The sequence below is a fragment of the Acyrthosiphon pisum genome, chromosome A1 (assembly GCF_005508785.2).
Source record: "Acyrthosiphon pisum isolate AL4f chromosome A1, pea_aphid_22Mar2018_4r6ur, whole genome shotgun sequence".
Classification (NCBI taxonomy): Eukaryota; Metazoa; Arthropoda; class Insecta; order Hemiptera; family Aphididae; genus Acyrthosiphon; species Acyrthosiphon pisum.
Genome location: NC_042494.1, coordinates 163,495,463 through 163,508,394, shown reverse-complemented (window position 1 = coordinate 163,508,394; position 12,932 = coordinate 163,495,463). Strand labels below are relative to the sequence as shown.

The following is a 12,932-nucleotide window of genomic DNA, read 5'->3' as shown; positions in this document are numbered from 1 at the left end:
AACTGTTTGCATTTTGACATTTTATTGAATCGAAAAAATATTATACAAAATATATTCGAAAAGATAGTAGGTAAATCTGCAGAATATTAGTGCGATGGAGATAAAATGCCCATCGCACCTTTGTCGTTAAATTAATAGTCGGCAATTACAATAAATACCTATATTAAAAAATAGGTATTGAGTTTTATATTCAATATTATCATTAAAATACACAGCTTAAGAAAGAAAAAGATCAATTTTTTTTAGTAAATATCAAATACGCATAATATGCTTATCAATAAATATGCACTTTTTGATTCTTCCCTAAAATTTACGATATATTAAAAAAATGCATTTTAAATTTTTGATTTTTAAACTCACCATTGCATAGCTCGGACTTCAAATTTGGGCTGCTATAAATTGAGAGCATATAGAATAATATGCAACTACTACAACTTCATAACCCTAGTAATTACAGTATAATGTTATGGGCGATTGTAAGCTCCGCCAGTTTTATTTTCTTACCTGGAATGGGTATATGGAAACTCCACCAGTATTAAGGCCTTCCTTATGTAAAACTAATAAATTATATTTTTCTTCTAAATAAACTCAATAATTCAAAATAAAAAAAAAATTATTGTGTTAGAGAAATCTATAAATACTAAATAGTTATAACAATGGATTTATATTAGACTTAATGGTTTGAATATCTACAAATTGTATGTCATAATTTTAGTTCACTACAGTGTTCAAAATATTATAAGTTATCACATATAATGTCATAATAATATAATATATCTACATATTTTTTGATTATTAGTTATTAAATTTGTATATCATTATTTTTTAACATAATACTGGCCATTGCAATTTGTATAATGTGTTCGTATAATTATTATTTTTATTTTTAAGTTTTTTATATTTTTTGACATATACTTATTTAATAAGCATAATTATTATTATATAATTATGATTTTTTGCTTAATAATAATCTGCATATTGTATTAATTGTATAGTGTACACTTGATTTTTTTCACTAGCGGAGTTTACATCAACCCAATTTTACCTGTTTTATTTTCCTGGCAGAGTTAACACTAAAAAAAGGTTCTCGTGGCGGAGTTTATATGCACCCAATATGATAAATTATTGTTAATATATTCGTGTGGCATAAAAATGTATTATCACTTATTATAAGTATTAATATTTTGATATATATAATATAGTATATTAGTATACATATATCGTATATACATAATATACAAATGTGACGTATTACATATCCCTATAATATATTTTAATCTAAGGAATCTTATAGGTATTCTTAAAAAAAATATACTTTTTTTTTTATTTAGATGTTGAAAACTGTAAAGCATGTGTTGCTGCAATCACATATATTCTAAAAAATGCTGCTTGTCATGCTGTTTCTCAAAATTATCTTTCCAACGAATTACAACAAGTATATTATATTTAAATTTTATAAATTAAAACATTTCAGACATTTATAATTAGTTATAACTATATATATATATATGACTATAGTCATTTTAAACATTTAATTAAATTATAATGACATTTTATTAAACTTTGGTGGTCACTAGAAATTGATATACATAGTCATTTATTATTTATTAACACATAAATATTAAGTACAAACTTCATAAACCAATATAAAGTTCTTATTTCCTAACAAAATTTCAAATTCCACAAAACCGTAATCTTTTAAAGTTATTATTTTTAATCCAGAGTAAAACTAGTAAAATATTAGATTTATACATATCGCGTTTATTAAAGTTTTATTTTAATTTGTTTCGTATATATTCGAATAGATAGTTAATAATATTCATGTATAACTTTATAGAAGAAATATAACCATACAAATTGTTACTTTTTTAAATATTTTCTAAGAATTTTATAGTTAATATACATACATATTCACAAGTATAAGGTTCATAAATTATGCATTTTGTAATTGAATAAAAAAAAATATAATTAATACTATACCACCAATTTCCAGATTGGTTTGCCACGTGAACATGCTTCAGCGCTATGTAGAGTATATTTGGACAACTTATCACAAATAACTAAAGTGTTGAAGAATGAATCTTTGCAAATTGGTCGTTTGAATGATGTTGATATATCCAAAGGAAATTGTGGCGAATATTTGATTAAATTAAATTATAATAATACATCTAAAATTATGGAAGAAAATCAATTCACGTTAACCAAGGAACAAATTCAACTTTTAATTGCAGGTATGTAGAACATTTGTATAATTATGTAGATGGTGAGAAAGAGTAGAACCCGTAAAGACAAGTCAAATGATTATTGAAGTCATAGGGAGCTAAGCTAATCCCCCTGTTTTTAATCATATTTTAGCTTAAAATATCAATTATCAGTGATTGTGCTGCAGATACAATTTTAGCCCCCCAGAAAATAATCCCTCGTTGTGCCTACGATTAAAGTAATATATTATAGTCAAATTGAATGTTTGTTTTTAATTTAAAATAAAATATATTTTTTAAATAAAGTACTTCAATAACTTCATATGTAATTATTCCTTCTTATTAATAAATACCATTAACTTAAAACAGAATAAAATAATGTTCTAAGTTGTTCTAAGTAATATTGTGTTCGATGATTAGAAGAAAAAAGGGAGCATCCACCCCCCCCCCCCCCACACACACACACACACACACACACACCGTACGAGCGCTTCTACAAGAGTAGGGATAAGCTGTCTTTAAACTCAGTCACAAATATAATAAAAGAGAAGTATCTTTGAGAAAGTGAATTATAGGTAGGTACATATTTTATAGATTATGTATTGGAAAATAGTATAAAATCGAAAGAATAACGAAGTTTGTAGAAAAAACATTATTGCAAATAACTAATAACCTACACATATCTGCTGATCATGACTCATCCGGTTTCGAAAACAGGATAAATATTTAATACAAATAATGGAACAATTCTAGTGTAAAACTCAGATCACTATAAACTGTAGGTTTTTAAGGAGATTGCAAACGAACAGTTTATAAGGAGTTCAAAATTGGCAATTTTCAAATTGTATGTACGCAGGCCTTTTTATGTATGCGTAGTAACTACTAACTATAGTAAGTGATCATTAGGGTGTGTGCATGTGTGTAAATAAAACACTAGAAAATAAAAATAGTGAAGCATTCCCGCACGCGCATATTCACCGTTGTGCACGTAAACGGTAAATAATTTATGCTCTTTTATATGTACTTTTGGTCAACCCTACCGACATGATAATACTTCTGAAAACTGATTTGAATTCATTAATATATTTACTTGAGATCGATCAGGCCAAATGTTAAGAAAATTAATTTAATTTTCGATTAATCAACATTTAAAATTTCGTAAATTTTAAATATTCAAAAAAATTCATGAGTTTAGAAATAAAATTTTAAAAAAATAGCCTGATCGATCTCAAGTAGACATATTAAGAAATTAAAATCAGTTTTCAGAAGTCTTATTGCGTTAGGTTATATTATTACTATTAATCATTAAGTATATTCAGGACCATCGGTATACTATGATTGACAAAACATTGGTACATTTTGTTTAAAATAATTGTCCGTTTGTAATCTCCTTAAACTCTAAAGTGAACACTCGTCACATATAGCGCCTACTATGTATAGATAGATAATAGATACTAGATCGCAGTAGTACTATTACTACATCTAAGTTTCAAATTAAATTAAGCGTTAATGCTACATTGCTGTATTTATAATTTCGTATCTTCTGCGAATTGTTTTTGAGTTTTATATGGCGAATCGTGTGAGATATTCTCCATAGTTAGAACAGACCTGAACAGGTATAGAAAATACTGTAAGTGGTACTACTGGGTAGGTATAGGTTTAATCTATCAGGTGTTAATGTGTTACTCGTACAGCTTACTCATTAGATGCGAGTAGATTGGTTCCTGAGCATCCAGGTAGTAACTTTCATTTTTAAAGTTGTCTATAGAATATTCTTCTCTAATAATTGGGCTATACATTTTTTTTAAATATACCTATTAGTTATTACTAATTTCATTAATTCATGGTTATTATAATATTTGATCATTCAATAATGAGATAATTAAAATATATGTCATATTATATTTATTATTTACTTACCTACATAAAATATCAGTCCCAAATATACGGTCCCTGGTGCATTAAAATAGTCACGAAAAGACCCCGTATTATTCTTATATAACAGCGTATACCTATACGAATCTATTCCTCCTGCAAAATATTATCCTATTATCGTAATATATTCCCAGTAGACCCTGTTAAATTCGTCACCGATGGCCATTGTAATGTCAGTTTAATGATATATATATATACTTATATTATATACCTACTTAATATAACATTTTATGAAAAAAAATTGATGATCTTTAAAAAAATAGCCAGTAAGTCATATCCCTTTGCTATGTTTTCTGTATAAATGGCATATAATAAAAAAAAAACTACCTATATATAAAACTTACATATATGCATAACTTCACGATAATATGTAATTAGACAATTAAATTCCAGAATATAGAAAGTAATGCTCTAGTTTAAAATTGTTAAACGACATTTTGTATATAGTAAGTATATTTGCTTTACCTTATGAAATTTACATAATTGTGCAACATTAATAATTACTAAAAACCCCGTTATTCAACAACATTAAATACTCCCATTTTGATTTGTGCTGGGACGTTGGTTTTTATTGTTGTGTAACTTTTTTTAGCACCATATTCGTCAATGGTCAATCCAGTGATCGAACAAAATAATAATTTAACATACTTATTCTGTTCCTATATTCATAAAAATAATTTCTTAAATACAAATAATTATTACAAATATTATCCAACATCTGAAATTAATTAATAGACCCCTTGTTCCAATTTTATTATATTGAGTAGATATTATTTAAAAATGTTTTAAGAACATATTATATACAAAAAAATCTCGATATCTCGAATCGGTTGAGGGCGAAAAAATAAATTTGAGTTATCGAAAATTCGACTTATAGAGGTTTCACTGTATTTTAAAAATATATATTGCCAAATCTCAAATTCAAATACATATGTTGTAGGTACCTAATCGGCTAGGCACTCAACTGAAACAATTGCAATGTGAATTAGTAAAAATTCAAATATCATTATGTTATTTGATACTTTTATTTTCAGAAAAAAAAAATTTCATTAAACAAATATGATATATATTATGATCGTATTAAATACATCCAAAATTTAACTCTGAAGTCTGGATAACAAATAACCTTTTTATGAATACAAAGGTCAAGGACAGACGTTTAATGAAAGAAATAAAACATTATACATTGGTTTTGTATGGGTACAACTGTACAAGGTACATACGTATCAGTAAATTATCAATATTCCGTAGGTACCTACATGGCTACATATAGATTGTTGTAGGTACATATTGTATAATGTATACTAATATACTATAATACTGTACTCACCTAGTCACCTACATAGATTTTATTGCTATTCGAATTCCCAAACAATAAGTGCCGATGCATTGTATGCCATCCATGAATCAAATATCATAATACTATAATATTGTGTTTCGATAATATGTTCAATATCGCATGAACACGCAATTGTAGTAAGCTGAATTGATCTCAAAATTGTATAACTTTTAATGAAAAATATTTCAACCAAGTAAAACTGCAATTTTTTAAGCAAATTGTTTTGAATTTTATTTATTTTTATCAATTTGTTTTCTTAATTTAATAACCATTTTTAATTTTTAAGTAAAATTACTCCGATTTTTTAATATTGACCATACGTTTATAACTCTTTTAAACCTACCTAATAAATAACTGAACTACAGGCCATCACTAGAAACATATTATGAACAAATAATAATTTAAATAAAAATGTGTACTTATGTGGAAATTGAGATTTAATCAAATACTCAATATCTCAAGAGTATTGAATTACAAAAAATATATATATAAATATGTATAGGTACTTACCATGCATAATGGAAGTTAAGAACACCTACGTACCTACCTATATGATTCGATTGTTTGAAATTTTTGAATTAAATATATCTTATTACTTACTAGTTATTACATTGATTTGATTAATTTACCTATCTGTCTACCTATCTATTTACATTTAGATATTCAATTCAGTGATCGGGTATTCTTATTCTGATTTACGAACTTTAATGATTATATTTACATAATTACATATTTGCCATACTTATATATTTTTATGCGTCTGCAGTGCAAATGAAACTTTAATAAGTATAGGTAATAACTATCTATCAATATTGACTATTAATTTAATTAATTTTCCGTTAAATATAATATTTGAATTCTAATTAAATTAAAAACCCATTTTTTAAACTTTCTTTTGTTTTTTTTTAAATATTATTATATTTTCATAGAATATTTGTATTATTTATTTTTAAATTAAATATACAAGGCTACTCATTCTTGCGTTATTTACTGTAATTATTAGCTGTGCTATTATATTTTAATGTGATAGGTACATAGTGCCATAGTGTAAGAACAGCATCCTGTTTTGTAATTATTAATTAAATAATCAGGTACGTTTAATCTAAAATAATATTTTTAAGGGTATGACATATCGATTTGTCTAAATATTTTTAAAAAAACGATTTAAGCATAATTTAATTGTACAATTTTTTTTTTTTTTTTGAAAGTCAAATAATAATGAAATAAAAACAGATACCTATATCAAAACCTCAAAAATATTATCCTTTATAATATTCTTAGGAGGTGATTTTAGTCTAAAATTACAAGCAAATCATTAAAACGATTTTAGGTGAAAGCATTTTATCTATGTTGCTCGTGGGTCTAAGAGATAAAACAAATATTACTTTGACATTCTCCGTACATTAAGGGGAGTAGGTAACATACGAATACCTAAGTGCCAAAATTTAGAGGTGGAAAAAATTAAATATTAGCATAATGAACAAAATATATCAGTGAATTTTCTCACTGGTAAATTAACGAATTTTCATCTACCTATCGATTTTTTGATATTTTGTTGTAATTCAAAAACGAATAACTCTTAGACACTTGAAATGTTTATTATTTACCAAATATTAGAATTACCATTTTCCATACATGGTAAAAATTTCAAGCAATGTTGACTCTTATTGAGTTATTTATAGCCACAATATTTTTTTCAAATTTTGTAACTTATTTTTCACTTCGAAATTCATAAAAGTATTTTTTTCCATTGCTAACATTAAAAATTGTAATAAAAGGTTAAAGGACAAGTTAAAATGTTTTTTCATAATTAAAATTGTTTTCTGGAAGCATATTATATATTTTTCTTTCGCTTATTTGTCTAAATGTATGAAAAAACAACTCGCTCCCAAAAAACCCTTACCACTGGCTCTAGTACTCTGCTGTATCAGGTAATCTCGCCATTGAGTAAGTCACTGTAAGCAATGGCTGTTGCCTGTTAAATTTAAATTCAATGAGAAATCATTAAAAATCTACAAAAAACGAAAATGAACGGAAACGCTATGTCAGCCTCTATTTCTAAACTTCTAAAAATTTTAAATATTCATGGTAGGTTGAATTTTAACTAAATTTTGATAAAATTGTTGCATACTATATTATTTATTATCATAATATTTTTATTAACTTTATAATTATAAATATAATTCAACACTTATGTCCTATGTTCCGTAGAATTGTGTAAATAGGTCCAGGGATTGGACTACCTCCTATAATAAATAGCTTAAACATGCAATAATTTGAATCGCTGCTTTGTAAATATTAGTATCTACATAATATATCAATCCTTAGATGTACATTTCCACAAGATTATATACATGATATCTAAGATATTGATATATTATCAATCTTGCGTTATATTGAACAAACTGGCACAACATTAATATAATATGTCTTATAACTTATAAATAATGTAATATGTGTTTTTACTTAAATTATTCATTTCAAATTTATTTTTAAAAATGTTCAAGATAATTCATATTGACAGAATTATACAGTTACAATCAGTCTTTAAAACTACATTTATACACATTAAATTATTGTCCGTTACAATAGGTATATTTATAAATTATTATTATTTTCAGAGTTCAACGACGTTAGCAATCAAATGAATGAACTAGCACAAGAATGCAAAGAATAAATATTTTCAAATATTTCACCTAGTATGTAAAACAACAATTAGTAACTAAAACTACAAATTACAATATATTATTGTCAACATTTAAAAATGTTATAACATTTTAATTAACAAGTGTACAATAACATTTTAATTAACAAGTGTACAATATTATTTATAATTATGGTCGAAATTAATATAAATATTATTTTTTAATGGATTGTCTTACAGCTAATTTAACTAATATTAATTTCAGATTCAAATAACAGAGTAATAACAAGGGAAAACAATTAAATCAATTTTATCAGCAACATTTTTATAATTTGATAAACTTTAAGCAAAACTAGTGTCGTGGGTGGTCTCCCAAAAATAGTAATTGTATTGAATATTAATATTATACATGGTTGTAGTTTTAGTTTATAAATTAAGATAGTTCTTGAAGATCTAAATAGTTTGAGTTTGTAAGAGTTGATTTTTAAAGTTTAAGAAAAATAATTCTATACTCTGTCTAGTGAGAGAACGCGTCAGTTCTGTGCATGCAGACTGATGACCGAATGGTTGCCGAGGTCTCGTTTCCCCCTCTGGATGTTCCGATATTGGTCGTCAGAGTGTGCCATCAGTTGTTGGGCGAGTATGCATAAAACCAGATCGATTTTGGTCAGGCCATGGCGCGTTCTCTAGCTGGACAGAGTATAGTAATCCATTCTTCCAACTATCTCTTCTATAGTTTAGTTATTACAAATAATGCTTTACATTTGTCAGTTAATAATTTTAGAAACTACCACGACGCCACACTAATTTCAATCAATTAAATACAACTTAACATGTTATAGTGTAACAACTTTCCCATTTAAATATAAATAACAATATTTACAGAAGTAACCCAATCAATTGTTTAAACAAAATAATACTTTATATAGTATACACAAATAAATTATTCTGTCAATAAATACTGATGATTTAAATATTTTTAGATATAAATGTTTAAATAGCTGTGTTTTTTTTAATTATTCCTTCCTATCATTAACAACATAATTACATTTCTACGAAAATAACGGATAAGTAATACACTTTAAAGTTTTAAACAGTATATCCAGTTAAACAATAGATTTTTTGTAGTTAATTAATATTCAAAATTAACACAATACTCAATTAATTACTATTTTTTTAAACAATAACAAAAATTATCAGTTGGAAGAAATATTGCTGATATTGATATATATTTTTTTAATGTTTAGTATTTATGACTTTAGCGAAATTGTAAAATTTTGTTCAAACTTGCATAACAAAATTAAAATTATTTGACTAGATATTATATTATTTAAAAAATTGTAAGTAATTACTTAATTTTAGAAAATTGGTTATAATGCATACACAAAAAATGGCTTCAAACAAATAAAATCAGTACAATCTAATGGTAACAATATAAATATATATATATAAATAATATATAAATTAGGCACATTTATGGTGAAAAATAATATTAATAACTTCAAATGTTCTTTAAAGTTTTCCTTACAAAGTCGTATGTAGCAAAACTAATTCCGGTAGCAATTGGACCTTTGATCCAATTCATACTTAGACCCTTGAAAAAGCCTTGTCTAATGCCTTCAGTTCTGGAATTAACATGAAAGTTATTTATTTATGAACAATAATAAGATTTTTGAAAGATTAAGTGCGTTTGTATCTTTAATCTTTTTGGTCGAACAGTATTAAGCACTTACATATAATACTGTAGCAAGTTTCACAAATAACTCATCGCCAATCCAAAAAACTAAAACAATCGAGCACAAAATTACATGCAACATTGCCAAACAATTTATTTAGTAAGGAAAATTGGTTTTTATTTTGGACATAGTCACAAGTCAAAGTTTTTTATAAACATGATTAAATTTGGCAATGTTTGAATGAAAAAAAGCGTGCTCAATCATAATACAAAAATGTTAAAATATTGCTCAGATAAGAATATGGTCAATTGTATTTTTACTAAATAAAAATTCCTTACTTATAAATTATCATAAATGTCGTTCTGAGGTTTGTGTAATTTATTCCTGTAATTATTGATGTTTGCATCTTTCGCCTAATTATATCTAGAGGATATGATGATGATTGGCCAGCCATACCTGCCACTGCGCCACATGCTAAATTCACAACCGTATTTTCATATCCATGTTTTTCTGTGTTATGAAATATAGATATTAAAAAATAAAAATGGTTTTATTAAGTATGCTTTTTATGAATATTTACCTTTCATAAATGTCTTTAACGAACCATATGTGAAAAAACTTGTACCTGCATATGGTATAATTCCAAGTATTGTTGGCACATATCCTCTATAAAAGCCTTTTATTCCTTCAATTTTGAAAGTTTTTTTGAACACCTAATAAATAAATAATATGGTTTATATCAAACATTTAAGTTCACTTATAAATATTACGGAAAACAACTTTAATTGATTGAGATTATATGACGGGCTGCCTGAGAAAAACTGAGAAAAAGTATCAGACAAATTTTTTTTGGCAAATATCTTCATGTTAACATATACAACATTTGGGAGAGGCAAGTGAACTAAGAAGCTTAAGCTTAAATAACTTTTTTTAACAATACCTATCAATATTATTTTTTAATAGATAGCAATTAGTTCCTAAAAACTTCAAAACTCAACATTTGACTCTAGTTGGGCCAATTCAAATAGTAAAGTGACTAATTTATTTACAATATTAAACAATATAAAAGTGAAGTGAAAGGAAGTGAATCCTGAATATTTCAAATAAATAAAATTGATTATAGCCAATAGTCATCTAGCCATCCAGGCAGTGTTGGATGAATTACTTTTTAAAAGTAATAAAATTACATTAGCATCCTGACATTATTTTTATCATGTTACATTACATTTTCATAAAAAAAGTAGGGCGTTACAAATAACATTATTTTATTAAAAATGAATTACAAAATCAGTCCATAAGGACTAGTAACTAGTAGGTAATAGGTATATAGCCATATAGGTACTATGAATTATTATATAAATTGTATAGTAGTATAGGTATAACATTGATGATGTAGGTATACATTGTTAATGACTTAATGTTATACATGGACAAAATTTATTATTATTATTATTTATTTCTTCGAAAAGAAAACTGGCCCCATTGAACAGGTTTGTGTGGGGTTGTCATAATGTATATGTATTTAGAGGACGTGATAACTGCATGTGCTGTCTCCATCGTACAAGTGCGTAACATAGCAAATTTTACTCTTGACAAAACACTTATATCTCCGTTAGTTTCAAAATTAGAACGAATTGACCTCTTATAAAATCTAAAGGTAAGATTATTATCTAGGCAACCTCATGGACTTTTTTTTACATTTTTATTTTAACCCGAGTTATGAGTATTTTAAAATTGTTTGTAAATCTTAAAATACTCATAGCTCGCTTTAAAATAAAAATATATTAAAAAGCCCATGAGGTTGCCGGAATGATAATATTACCTTTGGGTTTTATAAGAGGTCAATTCGCTCTAATTTTTAAACTAACAGGGCTACATGTGTTCTGCCGAGCGTAAAATTTGCTATGTTATGCACTTGTAAGATTGGAGTCAACACATACGGTTATCAAGTCCTCTTAATTCCTGAGATCTTAAATAATATTGTTGATTATTATCTAAAACTTATGGAATCGTAAATACATTTTATTGTTTTTTAATTTTTCTCAACATCCTAGCCCCTAGTATTTGTCATGCACTTTACATTCATAACTTATCTTAATAACGTGGAAAATAAGACGTTACTTCAACTTGATTAAATAGTTAATATAAGTAACTGTTATAATATAACTGTTATATAAGTTACATCAATAAACAACATTTAAAATTAAATACTTTACATCTCCCAACGATTTATAATCATCTTTGGTAGAAACTGCCATTCTTGCTCTTGCCAAGTCCAGAGGATAAGTTAGCGTTTGTGATGTTACACCAGCTAAAGATCCAGAAAGAAACTTAAGACCTCCGTTATTTCTAAAAATATATATAATATAATAAAAAAATAAGCACCAATGAAATTATAAAATAGGAATAATAAAAATGAACCCACCTGTTTATTAAAACTAAAATAAAATTTTAAATGAATATCAATTAGCTTATTGATCTAAGTTCAGGCATTTTAAAGTATTAATTAAAAATATATAAATGTGCATTGAAAATCAATTTATTATGTTCAAATGAAAATATAATACTAATATTTCTGTATTATTTTGATCATTAATTATTAAAATGTCTGCACATATTATAACAACAAAATCTAAGATATGAAAATCAAAATTATAGGCCTAAAGTCCTCATTCAAAATAAATTGAATACTGCTTTTATAACTATTTATTATTAACAATAAAAGTAATTGTAATTAAATATAGTATTTTGTTTTAACTCTACATTTAAATTAATAATACCAGATATACTTAGGCTAAAGTAACTATCAATTATTTATTGTTTTATTTTTCAATAAATTAGTGTATTAATAATCATAATAGTTACTAAATAGTAAATAATACCAGCTTAGTAGCATTAGTGAAATTCTTAAGAGGACGTCGCACCCGCATGTGTTGTCTCTGTCTTACATATGTACGTTATACCAAATTTTCGTTCGCTAGTTTCAATAGGGTGCTGTAATTTTTGATTTTAGAGTGAATTGACCTATTATCAAACTTTTAGGTAACAACATTATCTATGAATTCTCGTTGGTTTTTTACGATATTTTAATTTTTAAGTGAGTTATGAGCATTTTCAAACATTAATATTTTACATAC

At 25.8% G+C, this 12,932-nt stretch overlaps 2 protein-coding genes across 5 annotated transcripts in view; one reads left to right on the top strand and one right to left on the bottom strand.

Annotated features, from left to right (window-relative positions):
* The window catches only part of LOC100165837 (COMM domain-containing protein 4), a 31,036-nt gene extending 21,919 nt beyond the window's left edge, over positions 1 to 9,117 (top strand). Inside the window, exons 6-9 of the mRNA XM_001945240.5 lie at positions 1,332 to 1,435; positions 1,994 to 2,231; positions 8,097 to 8,174; positions 8,385 to 9,117. Of these exons, the coding sequence (XP_001945275.1) occupies positions 1,332 to 1,435; positions 1,994 to 2,231; positions 8,097 to 8,152 (398 nt within the window). The 3' untranslated portion in view covers positions 8,153 to 8,174; positions 8,385 to 9,117. The remainder of the gene's footprint in view (positions 1 to 1,331; positions 1,436 to 1,993; positions 2,232 to 8,096; positions 8,175 to 8,384) is intronic.
* Positions 7,935 to 12,932, bottom strand: part of LOC100163794 (mitochondrial coenzyme A transporter SLC25A42) — an 8,502-nt gene continuing 3,504 nt past the window's right edge. For 3 of the 4 annotated variants that reach the window (XM_008185046.3, XM_008185045.3, XM_001945295.5), the window contains 4 exons: positions 12,012 to 12,144; positions 10,376 to 10,508; positions 10,134 to 10,305; positions 7,935 to 9,744 (listed from right to left, as the gene is read on the bottom strand). In XM_008185046.3, coding sequence (XP_008183268.1) covers positions 9,621 to 9,744; positions 10,134 to 10,305; positions 10,376 to 10,508; positions 12,012 to 12,144 — 562 coding nt within the window. In that variant the 3' untranslated portion in view covers positions 7,935 to 9,620. Of the gene's footprint in view, positions 9,745 to 9,852; positions 9,903 to 10,133; positions 10,306 to 10,375; positions 10,509 to 12,011; positions 12,145 to 12,932 lie in introns of all 4 variants that reach the window. The other variant, XM_029488746.1, reaches the window with a different exon arrangement.